The sequence below is a fragment of the Moschus berezovskii genome, chromosome 10, assembly GCF_049115385.1.
Source record: "Moschus berezovskii isolate FMDL1 chromosome 10, NW_MosBer_1.0, whole genome shotgun sequence".
Taxonomy (NCBI): domain Eukaryota; kingdom Metazoa; phylum Chordata; class Mammalia; order Artiodactyla; family Moschidae; genus Moschus; species Moschus berezovskii.
In genome coordinates, this window is record NC_142469.1 from 110,594,452 (window position 1) to 110,617,242 (window position 22,791).

General features: G+C 44.1%; 1 protein-coding gene across 2 annotated transcripts; it reads right to left on the minus strand.

The window, feature by feature from the left end:
- Nucleotides 1–1,703: 1,703 nt before the first annotated feature.
- Nucleotides 1,704–22,788, minus strand: DYNLT2 (dynein light chain Tctex-type 2). Of its 2 annotated transcripts, XM_088840915.1 has the most exons (5): nt 22,542–22,788; nt 16,009–16,215; nt 12,783–12,941; nt 11,486–11,588; nt 1,704–1,833 (listed from the first exon to the last, which is right to left on the minus strand). In XM_088840915.1, exons 1-5 carry the CDS (start codon nt 22,647–22,649, stop codon nt 1,823–1,825), a joined length of 588 nt encoding a protein of 195 aa, XP_088697041.1. In that variant the 5' UTR covers nt 22,650–22,788; the 3' UTR covers nt 1,704–1,822. The 2 variants fall into 2 exon arrangements, with proteins under 2 accessions (XP_088697041.1, XP_055288879.1); XM_055432904.2 differs by lacking the exon at nt 1,704–1,833 and having other exon boundaries at nt 2,083–11,588.
- Between the last annotated feature and the right edge of the window lie 3 nt (nt 22,789–22,791).

Here is a 22,791-nt window from a genome sequence, read left to right on the forward strand (position 1 = left end):
CGTCTCCTCGCGTTCCCGGTTCCCAGTCGCTGCCCGTCGTCCCCCTTTGTTCTCTGCTCGCGGCCTCGAGCTCTCCGGCGCTCCTGAACCACCTGCCAGGGAACGTGTCCTTCCCAAAGGCATCCTCAGCGTGCTTTCACTTGAAAAGTTGATCCACATCGACCTTGGTGCGTGCGGGACTCCCCAAACTTAAGTTAAATGTAGGACTTTGCTGGGTTGCTTCGGATGCAGAAGCTCCCACCCAGGACGTGAGATCACGTGCGGAAGAAGCACAAAGCATCTCAGCGGAGTATCTTGGGACCATACGGGCCTCATCGGATTCCCGCTCCGCTTTTTCTGGCTGCGCAGCCATAGCCCGTCGTTTATCGAACATTCAGTATTGTTGTAAAGTCTTTAGGCCCGTAAAAGTCACCAAGAAACTGACTTTTATTATTAATCGTGGTTCTTAGGCTTCACTTGGTCACTTTTGGACTTCACCAAAAATTGAAAGGAAAAAAAAAAAACGTAACACAACCTTAAAGGAACACATGAGAGACAGCTGAGATAGGATGACAGCGGTTCAGAAATGTTAAAGGTGATCTGTCAGAAGACACTTTGTACCTAAGTGTACATGACTTGGTTCCTGGCAATAGAAAACATTCCTGGATTTGAAATACAGTACGGCTTCCCTTTCCTGCATTATTTTTGCTTACACCCAGCAGATAAGTTTGGAAAGGTAAGACACGGATTGTTTTTAGCTGGTCAGTTTGACACAAAGGACCTCCTTTGACTCTCCCAGCCCACCCTTTCCTGACTTCCCCATTTGCATCGGATCAGAAATGGCATCACCAAGGACTCATTTCAGTTCACTTCAGTCGCTTAGTCGTGTCCGACTCTTTGCAACCCCATGAATCACGGCACTCCAGGCCTCCCTGTCCATCACCAACTCCCGGAGTTCACCCAAACTCATGTCCATCGAGTCGGTGATGCCATCCAGCCATCTCATCCTCTGTCATCCCCTTCTCCTCCTGCCCCCAATCCCTCCCAGCATCAGTGTCTTTTCCAATGAGTCAACTCTGCATGAGATGGCCAAACTTTGGAGTTTCAGCTTCACCATTAGTCCCTCCAATGAACACCCAGGACTGATGTCCTTTAGAATGGACCGGTTGGATTTCCTTGCAGTCCAAGGGACTCTCAAGAGTCTTCTCCAACACCACAGTTCAAAAGCATCAATTCTTCGGCGCTCAGCTTTCTTTATAGTCCAACTCTCACATCCATACAGGACTACTGGAAAAACCATAGATTTGACTAGACAGACCTTTTTTTGGCAAAGTGATGTCTCTGCTTTAGGTTTGTCAGTTTTTCTTCCAAGGAGCAAGCATCTTTTAATTCCTTCCTTCAGTTCAGTTCAGTCACTCAGTCGTGTCCGACTCTGTGACCCCATGAATCACAGCACTCCAGGCCTCCCTGTCCATCACCAACTCCCAGAGTTCACCCAAACTCATGTCCATCAAGTCGGTGATGTCATCCAGCCATCTCATTCTCTGTCTCCTTCTCCTCCCGCCCCCAATCCCTCCCAGCATCAGAGTCTTTTCCAGTGAGTCAACTTGTCGCATGAGGTGGCCAAAGTATTGGAGTTTCAGCTTTAGCATCAGTCCCTCCAATGAACACCCAGGAGTGATCGCCTTTAGAATGGACTGGTTGGATCTCCTTGCAGTCCAAGGGACTCTCAAGAGTCTTCTCCAACACCACAGTTCAAAAGCATCAATTCTTCTAGCAAACTGCTCCTAATCCAGCCTCCATTTTATCGCACAACCTCTTCAGAGCAGCACCAATTTCCCTGTCAAAAGAACACTGAAGAAAAAGGCCTAAGTGTCTGAATGACTCAAGGAGAACCAACATCTTTCCCCCAAAGTCCCTCAACTGATCAAGACCCTCAGTCAGACTTTTTGGATAGAGTTTAATGTTTATATATATATATATAAACGTATGTATATATATATATGTATTCAGTTAGTCTTGTTCCTTGGGTGATTTCTCTCTGGATCAAATTCAAATTTAAAACTCTTCATTCCAAGCCAATGAACAATGATTCAGCTTTTCATCCTGCAAGGCATAATATTAAGGCCATGCAGAGTATGATCCCTGCACACGGGCTGCTTTAATACTGAAAGAATTAGTGTGTTGACTGGAAAAGAAAAAGCACAACCTCAGAGTTGAGACTTGTATTTTATTCAGCAGGCATACTGACGACTTCAAGTTCCAGAGGCAGGACTCTCAGATCACTCTGAGATAACTGCTCCAAAGAAGCAAGGGGTCGGGGGTGGGGGAGCCAGGATATATAGGAGTTTTTGCAATAAAGACCTAGTTAGAACATCAAAAGATTACTGTTAGTTAAAGAAAATCAGACATCGCAAGTTAAGGAATCTAGTGCTTTTCTCAGTATGGGAAGATTCAAGAGTCTGGGCTCACTGAAACCATTCCTTTGACATGCACCTCAGCTACCTGGGGCCAGTATCCTGTTTTCTCATCCTGAGATTCTTCCCAGTGCACTGAGGGGGTGGGGAGTAGTGGCTGCAGTGCCTGACTGCTGGATAGCCAGCCTTCTGCCTCCTTCCTGAGCTCCCTCAGGGCTTATCATCATCATCCTCTGGCTCTAATATGATGGCTTGATGGCTGCAACATCCTTTGTTTACTGATATGCTGGGCAATAATTTTCATTCACGATGGGTGAAAATTTACTTGACACAAAATTTGAAAAGTAACGAGATACTGATAGAGCTACTGGTAAATGTACAGTTTGTTGTTGTTCAGTTGGTAAATTGTGTCCAGCTCGTTGTGATGTCACGGACTATAGCCCGCCAGGCTCCTCTGTCCATGAGATTTTTCCAGGCAAAAATACTGGAGTGGGTTGCCATTTCCTTCTCGAGGGCATCTTCCCAAGCCAGAGCTCAAACCTGAATATCCTGCATTGCAGATGAATTCTTTACCGCAGAGCTTCAACTGTATAACTAGAAGTATAAATATGGGCTCAAACCCAACAAAGATGGAGAAGTAGGAAAGTAGGAGGGATATTCAAGTACATCATTCATTCCAGTCTGGAGTGAGGATAGTGTAAGTGAAGACAGAGTCTCAGAGTCTGGAGTGAAATATACAGGGAGGCGGTTTGATATAAAGGTGAGAACAAAGATTTGGAGTTAAGACTTTGATGTGATACCAGCTGTGCCACTTATTAGCTGTGTGATCATGGATAAACTAGTCTTTCTGACCCTCCAGTTCCTCATTTGCACTATTAGAATAATAATGTCCATTCCTTTATTTCAAAGGTTTTATGGAAACCAACTAGAAACTATGTTCAGTTCAGTTCAGCCACTCAGTCTTGTCCAACTCTTTGCAACCCCATGAATCACAGCACGCCAGGCCTCCCTGTCCATCACCAACTCCTGGAGTTCACTCAAACTCATGTCCATCGAGACGGTGATGCCATCCAGCCATCTCATTCTCTGTCGTCCCCGTCTCCTCCCGCCCCCAATCCCTCCCAGCATCAGAGTCTTTTCCAGTGAGTCAATCTTCGCATGAGGTGGCCAAAGTATTGGAGTTTCAGCTTTAGCATCAGTCCCTCCAATGAACACCCAGGATTGATCTCCTCCAGAATGGACTGGTTGGATCGCCTTGCAGTCCAAGGGACTCTCAAAAGTCTTCTCCAGCACCACAGTTCAAAAGCATCAATTCTTTGGTGCTCAGCTTTCTTCACAGTCCAACTCTCACATCCATACATGACCACGGGAAAAACCATAGCCTTGACTAGAAACTATGTCAGGTGATAGAAACATAAGGAATCGTGTGTTCATCAAATACTGTCTTACTATTTATTGTTAGACCCCGAGTTAGGCACTGGCAATGGAGCGCTGAAGAGAAAAAGTGACAAAACTATAAGGACCATCAGAACATGTAGTCACAGGTGAGGAAAAGGCTCAGGTCAAGAATCCCAGAGATACTGGTGAAAACAGAGAAAAAGGAAGAAAACTCTCAAGTATTGTAAGCTGAAAGTATTTCAGATATGAGATTGGTCAACATGTCATTCGAGAACTTGAGTAAGATAAAGACCGAAAAATGTCCATTGTATTTAGAAATTTGGTAATAACTAACCATCTTATGACAACACCCTTATGGCAGAAAGTGAAGAGGAACTCAAAAGCCTCTTGATGAAAGTGAAAGAGGAGAGTGAAAAGGTTGGCTTGAAGCTCAACATTCAGAAAACAAAGATAATGGCATCTGGTCCCATCACTTCTTGGGAAGTAGATGGGGAAACAGTGGAAACGGTGTCAGACTTTATTTTTTTGGGCTCCAAAATCACTGCAGATGCTGACTGCAGCCATGAAATTAAAAGACGCTTACTCCTTGGAAGGAAAGTTATGACCAACCTTGATAGTATATTAAAAAGCAGAGACATTACTTTGCCAACAAAGGTCCGTCTAGTCAAGGCTATGGTTTTTCCTGTGGTCATGTATGGATGTGAGAGTTGGACTGTGAAGAAAGCTGAGCGCTGAAGAATGGATGCTTTTGAACTGTGGTGCTGGGGAAGACTCTTGAGAGTCCCTTGGAGTGCAAGGAGATCCAACCAGTCCATCCTAAAGAAGATCAATCCTGGGTGTTCATTGGAAGGACTGATGCTGAAGCTGAAACTGCAATATTTTGGCCACCTCATGCGACGAGTTGACTCATTGGAAAAAACTCTGATGCTGGGAAAGGCTGGGGGTGGGAGGAGAAGGGGACGACAGAGAATGAGATGGCTGGATGGCATCTCCGACTCTGTGGACATGAGTTTGAGTGAACTCCGGGAGTTGGTGATGGACAGGGAGGCCTGGCGTGCTGTGATTCATGGGGTCACGGTGAGTCGGACACGACTGAGCAACTGAACTGAACTGATGCTGGGAGGGATTGGGGGCAGGAGGAGAAGGGTATGACAGAGGATGAGATGGCTGGATGGCATTACCGACTCGATGGACATGAGTTTGGGTAAACTCCAGGAGTTGGTGATGGACAGGGTGGCCTGGTGTGCTGCAATTCATGGGGTCACAAAGAGTCGGACATGACTGAGCGACTGAACTGAACTGAACTGAATGGAAATCAGTCCTGAATATTCATTGGAAGGACTGATGCTGAAGTTGAAGCTCCAACACTTTAGCCACCTGATGCGAAGAACTGACTCACTGGAAAAGACCCTGATGCTGGAAAAGATTGAATGCAGGAGGAGAAGGGGACGACAGAGGATAAGATGGTTGGATGGCATCATGGACTCGATGGACATGAGTTTGAGCAAGCTCTGGGAGTTGGTGATGGACAGGGAAGCCTGGAATGCTGTGGTTCATGGGGTCACAAAGAGTTGGACACGACTGAGTGACTGAACTGAACTGACTGATGCTGAAGCTCCAATACTTTGGCCACCTGATTCAAATAGCCAAGTCACTGGGAAAGACCTTGATGCTGGGAAAGACTGAGGACAGGAGGAGAAGTGGGAAACAGGGCATGCGTTGTTACATGGCATCGCTGACTCAATGGACATGACTGAGCAAACTCCAGGAGATGGTGGAGGACAGGTGAGCCTGGTGTACTGCAGTCCATATGGTTGCAAAGAGTCAGACACAACTTAGCAACTGAACTGATTTTGATGATAACAAGGATGAACAAAGGAGCAGATGACCAACATGTGCTTGATGAAAAAGGTCCTTGAGTTTGAGCTGGTCACGGAACTGGGAACCTAGAGTACAGAAGCCCTAGTTGCACAATAGCACAGGGTGATAAAAAAATGACCATGAAGCAGAAATCATGCAAAGCGATCTTATTAAAAACTACAGTTCTTCTATGACTGTGAAAACTTTTGTTAAAACATTGAAAACTCCCTTATTGCCAATTATACATGTAGACAGAATTTTCACTGCAAAAGTAGTGTTTATTTAGTACACTATAATTTGAAACATGAGAGACATTAAGGATTATTTTCTTTTTAATAACTTTACCGAGAGTAATTTAAATTGTGCTTGCCTTTTTTTCACCCTACAACTTACCTTTTTCTGTGCCTTGATAAATTGTCATGCTTATTTTGAAATTTGGATTGGCTTCCAACATTTTATCTTTTTCATTTTCAGTGTTGTAAATTATCTCCGAGAGTTTCTTCAACGTGAAGTTTTAAATCAGCCTCACTCCCTCTCAACATCTTCATCCTTTTGTCATGACCAGTGGCTGTAACTGATGTATGAAATCTGGGTGCATATTTCACAGCACTGAGCCACCAGCTAGCTCAGTGTGAATCAGCTCTTGTAGTTGTCTAAAATGATGGAACCAGTCTTTACTGGCAGAAAAGTTTGCTTTTCTATCTCTTTGTAATTACAGTTTCCTTTTAACATAGTAACTAACTTTGACATTTTGGCCTGAATGCTAGTCAAACTGATTGAGATTTTTATTATTACAGTTGACACTTGCCCTGTGCAGGCCCACTTACACAGATTTTCTCATTAAATACATCCTACACTACCAGGCCTCCTGCGGTTGGCTGAATCTGCTGATGTGGAACAGAAGATACTGTATCTAAAGTAGAAGACAGTCTTTCTCAACCGAAAGTGGCTTTCTGTTCCAAAAGCAACTCAAACTGAAAGATGTCCACACTTTACCTTGTTTTTCCTGCTTCCTGGACCTTCTCCCCACGGTTCCTCCTTCCAGGCAGGCTTAGGTCTCATTTTCTGTTGTCATTTTCAAGTTTCCTAACCAATTTCATTTATAGCATCATCACTTCTTTGCTGCGCTTTCACCTTTTGTAAAACATCACACAGGTTCATCACTGGGAGGCAAGCAGGTAACATGACTACATGCTTTGCTGCCTTGTGAGCTGAAGCGCTGAAGAAGAGAAGTGCAGTGATCAGTGACCGAAAGACTTTGACAGGAAGCTTGCGATGCCCATCTGCTGTTTACATAATGACCTGGGGGCTGCAGAGCTGGATAAGGAATTTGTACTTCATGTGGCTGCTCACAGGTAATCCACTGTGGTCACTGAGATATGAAGCATGCTGTTCCGGGACTGGTATAATTTAACTACACTGTAGCAAAAAACTTGTGCAAAGTGAGAACTGCCATACTGGATGATTATCTCTGTGGATATTGAAGTCACAAAGAACGATGGCAGGAGCAGAGTGGAGATGAAGCTTGCAATCCAGCAACTCAGGTTTTCAAGTAATGAGAAGGAACATCCCAGAGGACTCGCAGGCAACAATCACACATAGAGGTAACGAACTGTGAATCCAGATGGTGTAGATCTGCAGGAGCTAGAGCGTTTCAGTCAGGGGTTGCCTGCCCTACCTACTGGCTCTGAGGCATGAGGCGTTAGGAGAGAGAAACACCAGCTTTTACTGGAGAGGGTTGCAGTGAGACTCCTCCTCAGGGAAAGTCAGGTTGCTGTTTTAAGGAAAGAAACAACGCATCTGGAACAGAGGCTGGGAGAACAGAGGAACCATGTAAATGAAGGTCAATACCCAGCTATAAAGTTTTAAGAAGCAGGGACTCGGACGAGTGGGCGTCCAGATTTCTGCAGTGACTGAAGGAAACAGTATGCGACCTTTGATGTGGCTGACCCTTACAGTTTCTTAATGGCAGAAGGAAAGTGGCTCAGAAGTCACGGTTTTGAATGCTTGGCATGCGGCTCTGGTGGCTTCAGTTACTTCACACTTCCATGGGTGGAGTGGGAAAGGGGCTTGATGACCGCAAGGCAGAGGTTTTCTTGAAGGAGTCTGGTGCAACGGAGGCAGGAGTACGTGCGCGATCTCAGGAGCACACATAGGAGCATGTCTAGTGCAGGTGGGTTAGAAGTGAGGCGTGAACCGGCAGTATCACTAGGGTCAGAGGCATTTATAATGAACCTGGAATCCACTGAATCTTGAGGAATGGAGAATTTTATATTCTGGAGAATCTAGAACCTAAGAGTCTGTATTCACTCCAAGAATGGCTGAGGTGTTCTGAGGCAGGGAGTGACATAAACAGTTATGCTTCCAACATGGTTACATCTTCAGTCTTACAGGTGAAGATGAGACTGGTGGCAAGGAAAGGTCATTGGATTTCCTCGCTGGTTCATCCTTAGAGGCATTTGCGCGATTTACAGAGGTATACTTATGTAATGCTAGTGTCCCGTACAGTAAACACTCAGGGGAGGCAAGGGCCCCATCCATTTTGTTTGCTGCTCACACTGTGCGTTCCACCCAGTGCCTGGCACATGGCAGACGACCGGCACATTGAACAAAACAATCTGCACATGAATGAATAAGCGAAAGGGACTACGGAAATGTGAGACAAGTGAAGGCCCAGACAAGAGACGGCGCAGTTGGGTCACTTCAGAGAAACAGGCCCACAGAATTGAACCACCAAGCATGAATGGGGCTGGAGAAGGGCAGAAGGAAGCAGAGCCGAAGGCCATCGGAACTGTCAAACCAAATGGTGACAGGGAACATCTCAAGACTTGGTACCCTCCAGGGCTATGCTAAGTGCTGGGCATAAGAGCCTCACTCAATTCACAAACTAACCCTCGAGGAAGGTATAATTCTCACTTTACAAAATGACATTTATAAGCAGTCGGCTCAATACCAGGACGCGTGTGTTCCCTGATAAGGTCACCAGGAAAGAACACTGATTAACATGAGCTCCTTCTTAGGTTTGTTATTACTGATTTTTCTGTGGCCAAAGTTCGTGAACAATGACTCCTGTTTTCAAGATTCTTTGGGCTACAACTATCATGTCTCTGCTGTGTAGTGTGGGACTGCCAGCACCGCATTATCCAACACATTATAACACACAAGTGAAAGAAAACTCTCATCTTTCTGGTTTCCTGTTTATAGATTATTCAGCTAATCTGCACTTTTACTGTCCATTAAATTTGACATGGATTTTCAAATTCTGATTATAACTGTGAAAACAGAATGAATTATCACAGACATTACCGGCTGCCTCCCCCAAGCCCACCCCCTGCTTCTTTCTAGAGGAGCTCCCATTGATGGTGGCGTCCACTCCCCACGTGGCCATATGCTTCAGGCAAGGTGAGCTCCACCTGCACCCCAGGAAGTGAGTCATAACCGAGCCATGGGAACACGATTAAGTTCCATCAAGGTAAACAACTGTGCATAGATGTCCAAGGGGAGAGTAGGAAGACAAAAAGAACCTGGATCCTTGATCAAAGGCCTGGGAAATACAATTTCTCTCTTTTTAAAGATGATTGTGTCACATTTTTTGGTTCCTGCAACTAAAAAGAGCCTGATGAAGAGACTAACAAATAGACTGCACACTTGCAAGTGTTTTGACTGGAGGGAGAGGTAGTAGTTCAGTTCAGTTCAGTCGCGTCCGACTCTCCATGACCCCATGAATCACAGCACGCCAGGCCTCCCTGTCCATCACCAACTCCCGGAGTTCACTCAAACTCATGTCCACAGAGTCGGTGATGCCATCCAGCCATCTCATTCTCTGTCGTCCCCTTCTCCTCCCGCCCCCAATCCTTCCCAGCATCAGAGTTTTTTTCCAGTGAGTCAACTCGTCGCATGAGGTGGCCAAAGTATTGCAGTTTCAGCTTTAGCATCAGTCCTTCCAATGAACACCCAGGATTGATCTCCTTTAGAATGGACTGGTTGGATCTCCTTGCGGTACAAGGGACTCTCAAGAGTCTTCTCCAACACCACAGTTCAAAAGCATCAATTCTTCGGCGATCAGCTTTCTTCACAGTCCAACTCTCACATCCATACATGACCACGGGAAAAACCATAGCCTTGACTAGACAACCCTTTGTTGGCAAAGTAATGTCTCTGCTTTTTAATATACTATCAAGGTTAGTCATAACTTTCCTTCCAAGGAGTAAGCGTCTTTTAATTTCATGGCTGCAATCAGCATCTGCAGTGATTCTGGAGCCCAAAAAAATAAAGTTTGACACTGTTTCCACTGTTTTTCCATCTATTTCCCATGAAGTGATGGGACCAGATGCCATGATCTTTGTTTTCTGAATGTTGAGCTTCAAGCCAACCTTTTCACTCTCCTCTTTCACTTTCATCAAGAGGCTTTTGAGTTCCTCTTCACTTTCTGCCATAAGGGTGGTGTCATCTGCATATATGAGGTTATTGATATTTCTCCCAGCAATCTTGATTCCAGCTTGTGCTTCTTCCAGCCCAGCGTTCCTCATGATGTACTCTGTATATAAGTTAAATAAGCAGGGTGAGAATATACAGCCTTGACATCCTCCTTTTCCTATTGGAACCAGTCTGTTGTTCCATGTACAGTTTTGACTGTTGCTTCCTGACCTGCATACAGGTTTCTCAAGAGGCAGGTCAGGTGGTCTGGTATTCCCATCTCTTTCAGAATGTTCCACAGTTTATTGAGATCCACACAGTCAAAGGCTTTGGCATAGTCAATGAAGCAGAAATAGATGTTTTTCTGGAACTCTCTTGCTTTCTCCATGATCCAGCGGATGTTGGCAATTTGATCTCTGGTGCTTCTGCCTTGGTCGTAGTTAGGGAAGTATTAAACATCTCAACATCTTTCTTTCAAACTTGGTAATTTCTTTCAAAAGATTGCATGCAATATATTAAGATAGCATGCAAAATATATCTTCCTTTGGAAGTTTTTCCAAAATCTATTGTAACATTCACTTAATTTGACATTTTACAAGCTTGTGTCCTAATTTCCCACTGCTGCTGCTGCTAAGTTGCTTCAGTTGTGTCCGACTCTGTGCGACCCCAGAGACGGCAGCCCACCAGGCTCCCCCGTCCCTGGGATTCTCCAGGCAAGAACACTGGAGTGGGTTGCCATTTCCTTCTCCAGTGCATGAAAGTGAAAAGTGAAAGTGAAGTTGCTCAGTTGTGTCCGACTCTTAGTGACCCCATGGACTGAAGCCTATCAGGCTCCTCCATCCATGGGATTTTCCAGGCAAGAGTACTAGAGTGGGTTGCCATTGCCTTCTCCGAATTTCCCACAGCAAATTCTAATTTTCTTAAATCTAACAAGAATGAAGGCAGGAGGAGAAGGGGACAATAGAAGATGTGATAGTGGGGTGGCATGAGCGACTCACTGGATATGAGTCTGAGCAAACTCCAGGAGATAGTGAAGAGACAGGAAGCCTGGCATGTTGCAGTCCATGGGGTTGCAAAGAGTCAGACGTGACTGAGTGACTGAACAACAAAACAAGCATGATAATTTCTCCATGTTATAATCCACTGTAAACATTCACACACTTACATATGGAAAAGGCATATACATACACTTCTTATACCATGGGGCAATACAAAGTTAAGAAACATGGCAACTAGTAAGTACAAAGGCAAGAATACAGCTTTTACTTGTTTGCTGTTGAAAGAGTACAATTAAGAAGCTTCAGTTGGAGATACAAGAATATAGTTACATGACGTTCACAAGTCTACACACGTCCATGTATCTTAGAGAAGTCTAGGAGTAAAGGCGCATCTGGCCCGTGGCGCGAGCTACTCACAGTAGAGCGCGAACACTAACACCAGCGCCACGTAGGTCTCAGTCTCGTGCTTCGCGGAAGCCCAGCTGTCCCAAGCCACGTCCCAGATCCATCTGCTGGCAATCTAGGACAGAAATGTTCAGAAGGCTCACTTCAGATCAAATGTGTTAAAAAGGAATTCTTTAAGCTATATAAATTTGGTTTCTTCAGAAGTTGCATCACTATCTTAGGACGTTTTATTTTAAAAGTAATTTGTCCAATTTTCCTTTTGCTGAAAAGACTTAAAGAGTGATGCTTCCTGGGCCCATCTTCTCTTTACTGGAGAGGGTAAGTTGTCTAACACAAAGAGACCGACCTTAGCAGTGTTTGTCCTGGGGCAGAACAGGAGGTACTCTGTAATTCGGGTCTAGGAGTTCTGCATGCAGTACTGCTCTGCTGTCACAGTCCATAGTAGAGCATTATCTGCCTACCCGTAGATTTTCAACCAAAAGTTTGTTAGGGTCTTGTCTTGAAATGAAGAAATGGTACTGATCCTATAAGCAGGCTGTTAGAGAAATCCTAATTCCATTGCTTCATGTAAAAGTCACACAAAATCTGACTTTTCTGTGGTGAGCTTCTCCCATCAGGAGGTTAAGTCTGTTTTTTCCACCCCATGAATACGAACTGACCTTGGGACTTGCCCTGAGCAAAATAATGTGACACTGAGCAGCTTCCAAGAGAGGCCTTAGGAAGTCTTCTGCTCTCACCTCGGAAAGCTGCAAGGAGCCCCATGTGAGGACGCCACTCCTCCTCTGGAGGACGGTGGCTTCTATGCAGGGGAACCAAAGGTCGCGACTGAGCAAGGCAGTCTGGGACCTCTGGGCCAGCTGCGTCACCAGATGGCCGACAGTGCACCGGTGAGGCCAGAAGGAAGCACACCCAGCCCATGCGGGCTGAGCTGACCACAGGACACTAAGCACGCGCGCCTGGTGCCGCCAGCTGCTCGCTTTGGGGCGGGGCTGCCTGAACTCACCCCAGGGTCCCTGGTGGTCAGTCAAGCCCATGTTGTCTTTGCACTCCGTGTTTTCTCTGCGGGGACCTTCTCCCTGATCTTTACCACAGCTGGCTCCTTATTGTTGTTCAGGCCTCAGAGGATGACCTCCCTTTCTCCAGACCATCCCAAGGAGCCACCTGTCCACCTGGAAGCTCCCCATTTCCTAAGTGTGCAGGTGGACGTGGTAGAATTCTTTCCTCCCTGGGAGCCTGGCGACTGTCCTGTGGGCAGCAGCCTTCCCTGGGGCCAAGTTCTCCCGCCATGCTCCCACGAGGAGGTACTTACATTGATTGCCTGACCCGTCTTTTGAATAAATAATACTTTTATAATGAACTTATAACGGTGGTACCCAAATTCTTTGACCGATGACAATATGCGGTCTGCTAATTCAAGTGATAAACGAGAAAAGACTTTGTCGTCATATTTGACATCTTGAAGACTTTCCTTTAAAAGAGTTAAGAAAGATATTTTAATTTTCAAATTTTAAATAAAAATTGAAGTAGAAAATGTATCTAATATACGCAGCTTTTGGAAACATACACATATCTCTGACCAAATGATATCAAATGCTTACCAATTTATTTCAATAAAAATTTTGAAAAAAATTTGATTTGGTTTTAAAACTATGTTCAGTTGCTCTTCATTAGCAATCGTTAAGCTTAAGTTTTCCTTCACTAGATCACTCTGCCAAACATTTATTAGGGAGACATGAGGGGTTGTTTTTGTCACTCGGTCTGGGGAATCTTAGCCCCCTGACCAGGAACTGAACTCACACCCCCTGCACTGGGAGCATGGAGTCTTAACCACTGGACCTCCATGGAAGTCCCTATTCCTGTCTGCTTGTCTCCCTCAGTTAAAGGCCACTTCTTTCTAATCCTGTCCCTATGGCTTCGCACTCTACTGCTTTTTTTCTGTGACCTCCAGAAGAGTAATACGGAAGTCAAAGATTGCTCATTGTATTTGTCACTAAATTAATATATAGCTGGGAGTGGGGAGACAGATGTGAGCCATGAAACACTGCATTTTTCTACAGACCACAAGCAGACTTGGACCAGCTGGTGAGCAGGTGGCACCTGCCTCTGATTAACTGACTCAGACCAATGACAACTAGCCAATGTTCTATGTTCTAATGATAACAAATGGATTCCTACCTGCTAATTTTACAGACAAATAAAACCAAATAAATTACCCATTTTATGGTTGTGCCTCCCTTCTAGAAGGCTTTTGGATCTGAACTGGGTTTAGAAGCATTTAGTTCCCTCAGGCATTTAGCTCAATCTTTTGTACACCTAGCAACATCCATTCTCTTCTGAATCTGCCTAAGAGATCCCAGGCTTTATCTATTAATACATACATGTTCCATTTTAACAATTAATGAATAGTTGCTATAGGAAGATACCTACAAGCTCCAGCAGTATATATTATTTCTGTGTCTAGAATGGTGATAATGTTCCCTAAATACAAAGCAAAATCCCCAGCCTCTTTGTGACCCCAGCCTTCCCCCTACATATCCAATAAGCTGTTCCAAACCCCTTATGCTCAATGCAATTCTATAAATGATCACATGTAAAGACAACTTGAAATTCTGCTATACCCAGTAAACCTGAACTCAGTGTCATAGGGCCAAGTGAGGGATACATCAAAATGCTTGCTATTAGACCACAGGGTTAATAATTACTTTATTGAGTTGAATTTATTTCCAAGCTATAAGCCATAATATAGTTTCTGAATATTATCTGGTAATTATTACTTCAGTTTAGAAATATATCTATGTCTATGGTGGTGGAGGAAGGTGGGGGAAATGGGTGTCCTAAATATTCTTCTGTGTTAACATATACGTTTAAGAATTAACTCTGATACAATTAAGGGGATGTAAATCAAGGAAATGACAACCCACTGCAGTATTCTTGCCTGGAGAATCCCACGAACAGAGGAGCCTGTTGAGCTATAGTTCATGGAGTTGCAAACAGTTGGACGTGACTAAATAACTGAGCACACAAGGACAGATTATTTATACAAAAGAAATTAAATGTATGCTTTCTTCCCAACAACTTTGCTATAGCTCAACAGGCTCCTCTGTTCATGGGATTCTCCAGGCAAGAATACTGCAGTGGGTTGTCATTTCCTTGATTTACATCCCCTTAACTGGTGGCTCAGAGGTTAAAGCGTCTGCCTCCAATGCGGGAGACCTGGGTTCGATCCCTGGGTCGGGAAGATCCCCTGGAGAAGGAAATGGTAACCCACTCCAGTATTCTTGCCTGGAGAATCCCATGGACGGAGAAGCCTGGTAGGCTACAGTCCACGGGGTCGCAGAGTCGGACACGACTGAGTGACTGAACGGAATGGAACGGAATTGTATCAGAGTTAATTCTTAAATGTATATGTTAACACAGAAGAATATTTAAATGTATGCTTTCTTCCCAACAACTAGCTTACATCCGGAGAAGGCAATGGCAAGCCACTGCAGTACTCTTGCCTAGAAAATCCCATGGATGGAGGAGCCTGGTAGGCTGCAGTCCGTGGGGTCGCTAAGGGTCGGACATGACTGAGCGACTTCACTTTCACTTTTCACTTTCACACATTGGAGAAGGAAATGGCAACCCACTCCAGTGTTCTTGCCTGGAGAATCCCAGGGAAGGGGGAGCCTGGTGGGCTTCCGTCTATGGGGTCACACAAGAGTTGGACACTACTGAAGTGACTTAGCAGCAGCAGCAGCTTACATCAGTTGTTACTAAAGGAATGCATCTTGCAAATTTGAGGTGGGGGAGGTAATGTTAAAACAAGGAGTACTGTTGGAGGGGGATTAGGCAGGGTACAGTCCCACAGAGGGAACCTGGTCGTCAGAAATCTCCTGGGTGCCTGATGCCCTGAGGTGAAAAGGGGATTCAGCAAAAGTGGCCCCTTAAACAAACATTCTGTAATTTGAAAGTTTTTAATTTGGCCCTTTATTAGGAAAGATGGCAAAGGGGATTCTCTCCATCCGAACAAAGCAGCCTTCAGACACAAACACTAATATAATTAATATTGGGATTACAGTATTAACTCTGTAAAACTGAAGAAGCTTTGTTGGACTAGCCTGAAAACATATGTCTGAGTTTCAAACAACTGTCTTAAATGAAGTTCGGATTCCAGCCTGTTTAATGAAGAAGAAAACCCAGTCATAAGTTGGAGGCTGCCTGTTCTCAGGATGCCTAGTGCAGTCATGAATCAGTTTCTAACACATATTCAATATGGGCTTGATTTCTTACTCATTCCTTCAAATATGGGGGAAACATGGAACCTGCAGGATAGATAATTCATGGGTAATGAAGCGCTATGTGAAATACCAAACAAGTTTTGATTTAGCTTCAATCACAGCGTCAACATGATTATTCAGTATGACTACAAAGTACTTTCAGAGATAAATGCTACCAAAAAATCAGTCAGGGTAACTATACTGCCATAAATCTTAACATGGTTGATCACATCCCCAAAATTAAGATATTGCTATCGTACATACCTATCAACCTACCTTTAGTATCTGCTGGACTTTTGTTTCTACTGTATGAGCCTGGAATTTTTTCAGTGGCTCCATTCTATATGAATTAGCAAACTTTAGTTTTGCCAGGGCGCTCTTCCATTCTTTACCTAGATCGGCAATTGAGTCATCAAACGGAGGCTCTACGTACTGAACATCATGAACTGATTCTCTCAGTCTTTCTCTTAGAATTTGTGCATACTGAAAGGAGAGGGAGACAGACAGAGAGAGACGACTTTCTAAATTCCATGATGAAATTTCAGCTCAGAGGACCCTGGGGCAGCGGGACTTGGCTGACACAAAGCTGGGAAATCCATTATAACAGACTTCTCTGACTATGTGCTTGCTAAATCCTAGAGTCAATCCTGGCTATCAACTTGGACAAGGAGAAACAAATACAGGTATCATCTATCTATCTATAAACACAAAACCACACAAATGTGAAAGCACAGATTGAGAACATCCCTGGAAGATGCAGAACTAGAGACAAGAGCGGCCTCTGAGAGGGCAACTGAGTGGTTGAGAGACCGGTATGTGAGCAAAGCCTTTCATGTTCCCTGCTCTGACACTGGGGCTTTCCTGGTGGCTCAGAGGGTAAAGCATCTGCCTGCAGTGTGGGAGACGTGCACTCAATTCCCGGGTCGGGAAGATCCCCCGGAGAAGGCAATGGCAACCCACTCCAGTACTCTTGCCTGGAAAATCCCATGGACGGAGGAGCCTGGTAGGCTACAGTCCACAGGGTCAGACACGACTGAGCGACTTCACTTTCTTTTCACTCTGACATCATGAAAATATTATCCTTTATTGTCTTTCTGTAATTTTATCTTTGAATAAATAATACAATTATGTTAACTCATTCATAAGTTTTAATTGAAAAGATAACAAAAGTGGTATATTTGGTATATATGTCATTCCATGCTTTTGTCATTCAACATTTATTTGATAACATTCAACCTGCAACGAGCTGACTCACTGGAAAAGACTCTGATGCTGGGAGGGATTGGGGGCAGGAGGAGAAGGGGACGACAGAGAATGAGATGGCTGGATGGCATCACCGACTCGATGGACATGAGTTTGAGTGAACTCCGGGAGTTGGTGATGGACAGGGAGGCCTAGCATGCTGTGATTCATAGGGTCGCAAAAGAGTCGGACACGACTGAGCGACTGAACTGAACTGAACCTGCCTTAAAGAACTATTTTAGTGGCTACTGTGCTTAAGTATGGGGTTCCCAGGTGGCACTAACAGTAAAGCACCTGCCCGCCAATGCAGGAGATGTAAGAGACATGGGTTCGATCCCTGGGATGGGAAGATCTCCTGAAGATCTACTGGAATGGCTACCAACTCCAATATTCTTGCCTGGGAAATCCCATGGACAGAGGAGCCTGGTGGGCTACAGTGCATGGGGTTACAAAGAGCTGGACACGCATGGGGTTACAAAGAGCTGGACACGACTGAGCAATTAACACTTTTACTTCAGTTAAGAATGGAGCTTCCCAGGTGGCGCTAGTGGTAAAGAACCTGCCTGTAGACACAGGAAACATAAGAGATGTGGGTTCGATCCCTGGGTTGGAAAGAGTCAGACACAACTGAAGTGATTTAGCATGCACACACACACTATGCTCTTAAGTTACAGTGGTGAACTTCATTATAATAACCATGAATTGTTTTACTTGTGTTAACTCATAATACAGGAGTCTGCATCCATGGAGTTATCTTTCTAGTGGAAAAGGAAAGTGAAGTCATTCAGTCGTGTCCAACTCTGAAAAACCACGGACTGCAGCCTGCCAGGCTCCTCCGTCCTTGAGATTTTCCAGGCAAGAATACTGGAGTGGGTTGCCATTTCCTTCTCCAAAATAGTGGTAACTGCTACACACACAAAATCACATGACTTGATAGAAACTCACCATGAGAGTCTAATTTGGACTGAATAATTGGAGAAGTCTCTTCTGAAATAAAGTTTGGGCTGATGCCTAAAAGGAATGGGAAATAGGCAGGAGAAAGTACTTAATATGTTCTGTGAATAAACATGTGTTTGCTGCTGCTACTGCTAAGTCACTTCAGTCGTGTCCGACTCTGTGTGACCCCATAGACAGAAGCCCACCAGGCTCCCCCGTCCCTGGGATTCTCCAGGCAAGAACACTGGAGTGGGTTGCCATTTCCTTCTCCAATGTGTGAAAGTAAAAAGTGAAAGTGAAGTCGGTCAGTCGTGTCCAACCCTTAGCGACCCCATGGACTGCAGCCTACCAGGCTCCTCCATCCATGGGATTTTCTAGGCAAGAGTACTGGAGTGGCTTGCCAATTATTTAGAGTGGGGAAAATAGTAGTAATAGAATAAGGTTAAAAAGGCATCATGTAGGACTAAGTAGAATTTGAAAGGGAAGTTGAAACTTATTCCCAGAACAATGAGGAACCATTAAAGGATTTGAACAGGCAAATGGAATTTATTCCAGGGATGCCTGTTTATTCCAGGAATGCAAGGATGGTTCAGATAACCTCGATGATGTGATAACTCACCTGGAGCCAGATACCCTAGAGTGCAAAGTGGGCCTTAGGATGCATGATGACGAACAAAGCTAGTGGAGGTGATGGAATTCCAGCTGAACTATTTCAAATCCTAAAAGATGATGCTGTTCAAGTGCTGCATTCAATATACCAGCACATTTGGAAAACTAAGCAGTGGCCACAGAAATGGAAAAGGTCAGTTTTCATTCCAATCCCAAAGAAAGGCAATGCCAAAGAATGTTCAAACTACTGCACAATTGCACGTATCTCACACACTAGCAAAGTAACGCTCAAAATTCTCCAAGCTAGGCTTCGACAGTACGTGAACCAAGAACTTCCAGATGTTCAAGCTCGATTTAGAAAAGGCAGAGGAACCAGAGATCAAATTGCCAACATCCACTGGATCATAGAAAAAGCAAGAGAATTCCAGAAAAACATCTACTTCTGCTTCATTGACTACGCTAAAGCCTTCGAATGTGTGAATCACAACAAAGTGGAAAATTTTTCAAGAGATGGGAATACCAGACGACCTTACCTGCCTCAAAAGAAATTTGTATGCAGGTCAAGAAGCAACAGTTAGAACCAGACACAGAACAACAGACTGGCTCAAAACTGGGAAAGGAGCATGTTAAGGCTGCATATCATCACCCTGCTTATTTAACTTATATGCAGAGTACATCACGCAAAATACTGGGCTGCATTAAGTGCAAGCGGGAATCAAGATTGCCAGGAGAAAGAGCAATACCCTCAGATATGCAGATGACACCACTCTTATGGCAAAAAGTGAAGAGGAACTAAAGAGCCTCTTGAGTAAAGTGAAAGGGGAGAGGGAAAAGCTGGCTTAAAACTCAACATTCAGAAAACTAAGATCATGGCACCCGGTCTCATCATTTCATGGCAAATAGATGGGAAAACAATGGAAACAGAGATAGACTTTATTTTCATGGGCTCCAAAATCACTGCAGGTGGTTACTTCAGCCATGAAATTAAAAGACGCTTACTCCTTGCAAGAAAACAAACCTAGATAGCATATTAAAAAGCAGAGACATTACTTTGCTGACAAAGGTCCATCTAGTCAAAGCTATAGTTTTCCCAGTAGTCATGTATGGATGTGAGAACTGTTCCATAAAGAAAGCTGAGCACTGAAGAATTGATGCTTTTGAACTGTGGTGTTGGAGAAGACTCGAGTCCCTTGGACTGCAAGGAGTTCAAACCAGTCAATCCTAAAGAAACTTTGTCCTGAATATTCATTAGAACTGATGTTGCAGCTAAAGCTCTCATACTTTGGCCACCTGAGGCAAAGAACTGACTCACTGGAAAAGACCCTGATGCTGGGAAAGACTGAAGGCAGGAGAAGGGGATGACAGAGGACGAGATGGTTGGGTGGCATCACCGACTTGATGTACATGAGTCTGGGTAAGCTCTAGGAGTTGGTGATGGACAGAGAATCCTGGGGTGCTGCAGTCCATGGGGCTGTAAAGAGTTGGACAGGCCTGAGCGACTGAACTGACTGACTGAAGGATGGCTCAACATCTGCAAAGCAAGCAATGTGATGCAGAAAAAGCTTTGAGAAAAATTAATGCCCATTTATGGTTAAAAAAAAAAACTCTCAACAAAGTGGTTATATAGGGAATATACCTCAACATAATAAAGGCTCTATCTCTACATCAAAAGCCCATAGCTAACAGCATACTCATAAAGATACTCGTGTATTTTTAAGGTAGCGTTGAATTCAGTTTGCAAATATTTTGTTGGGGATTTTTCCATCTATATTCATCAGGAACACTGGTCTATAATTTTCTTTTCTTATGGTGAACTTGGCTGGTTTTTTATTAGGGTAATGCTGGCCTTGAAAATTAGTTTGGAAGTATTCCTATTTTTTGAAAGAGTTTGATAAGGACTGGAATTAATTCTTTAATATTCGGTAGAAGGCCTTCTGGTCCTAGTGTTTTGTTTTAGGGAGGTTTTTGATTACTGATTCCATCTCCTCATTAGTAATCAATCTGTGAATTCAGATTTTCTCTTTCTTCTTGATTCAGTCTCGGAAGGTTGTTTGTTTCTAGGAATTTATCCATTTCTTCTAAGTTGCTCGAATAATTGGCACAGTGATTTATGATCATTTGTATTTCTGTTATATCAATTTTAATTTGTAATCTTTAATTTCTAATTTTATTTACTTGAGTTTTCTCTGAAGTCTTGGTCAATTTGTCCCCTCTCCTCACCAGGGACTCCAAAGATAATAAAAGTTCTGCCTCAAATTTTCCCATAGATCACTGATGTCTGATTTTTTTTTTTAGGTTTTCTACTGCCATCTCTAATTCACTAATACTGTTCTACAATGTCAAATCTGTTACATTTTTAAAACTATATTAAGATTGTCAAATGTATATAGACAAGTGAGACTAATCAAGTTTTCAATTACCAGTAATTTCAGGTTTTGGAATCTTTGGTTGTAACAGAACTGTTGTTAACCACATACATAACTAACTGGAAAGACATGAAGGAGCTCACAGAATGGAAGAGACGGCTAAGGAACCAGGCACGTAAGGCACTTCAGTTTAAATTAATCTCAATCATTTTCCTGAATTATTCCAGGGAGAGTTCATCTCATCAGCCTAGTTTTGGTCTCACCCTCACTATAAAGTTAAGGAGGGTGATTGATAGTCCCACCAAAACTCTCTTCAATGGGGAATGAGTTCATCTTCCAAAGGAAAACTGAGGTGCTACTATGAAAGAAAATAAATGGACACAGGAGAGAGAAAATAAAAAGATATTTATAATGATTAAATTGTGTGTCCTAATTTTTCTTATGCTCAGGATCAAGAGAGTTATCAGCTACCTAAAAGTTAGGAATGACTAATTAGTAACTCATTGCCCTCAGGCACACTTAATGAGCATTTGAACAGTCTTTTCTGAGTCTTTCCTTTTAACCCTCTTTTCAAATTTCTGACCTGTAGAAGCTCAGACTTCAGGGACAGCTATAATTAATCACATTCATTATCAAATAAGAAAGAACTGCCTTTTCCATGTCCCGTTTTCCCCAGATTCTGGCATGTACGCCAAAGGTACCTGTCTGTCGTCCCCTCCTTTTGGATTCAAATTTACTTTTCAAGACTTCAGATCTTTAGGAGACAGTTAAGTTTATAAACGGCAGCTCAAAATAGAATTATTTTTCATTACTGTAGGTGACCTACGGTTACTCAGACTTATATACAATATTGTTTCTGGGAGCATGAGTTTTAAGCCCAATACATTAAGCAGTCAGCCTTGCTGTGCTCTTAGTTCTGCGAACGTGCCCTTCTTACTTTTCCTGTTTCTCTTTCCTCTGTAAAACATAGACAGCAAAGAGCAGTCATTGGAACCTGATACGTTACCAAGACTTTTTGGGGGGTGGGGAGGGAATCAAGATCTTCAAAAATTCTCTGCCCTCCATCCTGTTGGTTATGGGTCCCATTAAGTAGGTATGAAAACAGTTACAGACAAGTGGACCAGAAGCCCCAGCTCTATTACTACAATTTTGTACCCCTGGACAAGTTATTTTCTCTTAAAAGTCTCAATAAAATACGGAGTATTGATTACTAATGGTTTCCAGATTATGGTCACATAGAAATCTGATGCTATACCACCAATAAAACTGAATGACATTATCCACTAATTTCAGATAGTACGTTAACGGGCAGGATTATTTTCAATTTAACTTTCTCTTTTGTATGTTCTTCAAATACTGAGACTGCTGCTGTTAAGAAAAACTCAAAACATCTCATTGTTCTGCTTGGTATGTCCAAACATTCCTGTTTTAAGGCACACATACACCTGCTTCCGGTGAGTAAATCTGCCCCTGGTTTGAGTAACACACTAAAATTACGCATTTCTGAAAAAGTTCCTCTCGGGAAACCCGAGCTGAGTAAATCTGAAGAGCACTGAAACGGCTGTTTTGGTACAGGCGGTGCTCGAGGGTCCACACCGCAGAGGCGGGAGAGTCCTGCGGCCCAGGGGGCGGCCCGCGCCCCGTCTTCGCACTCACTGCCTCCTTCTCGAACATGCTAGGCCTCCTCTCTTTGCGAGGCGCCACCGGCGGCTGCTGAGGCGCCGGCATCGAGGGCGCCTTCGCGCTGCGACCCCGCTTCTCCATCGCACCGCCGCCCCAACGTCTCCGCCGCCTTCCGCGCGAGTTCCCGTCTCTCGCGCGCGTCGCGCCAGCCGGAAATGCCCCAGGCAGGGGCGCGGCGTGCGTGCGTCATCCGTCGGCGCCGCGGCCGCGACCCGGAAGTGGC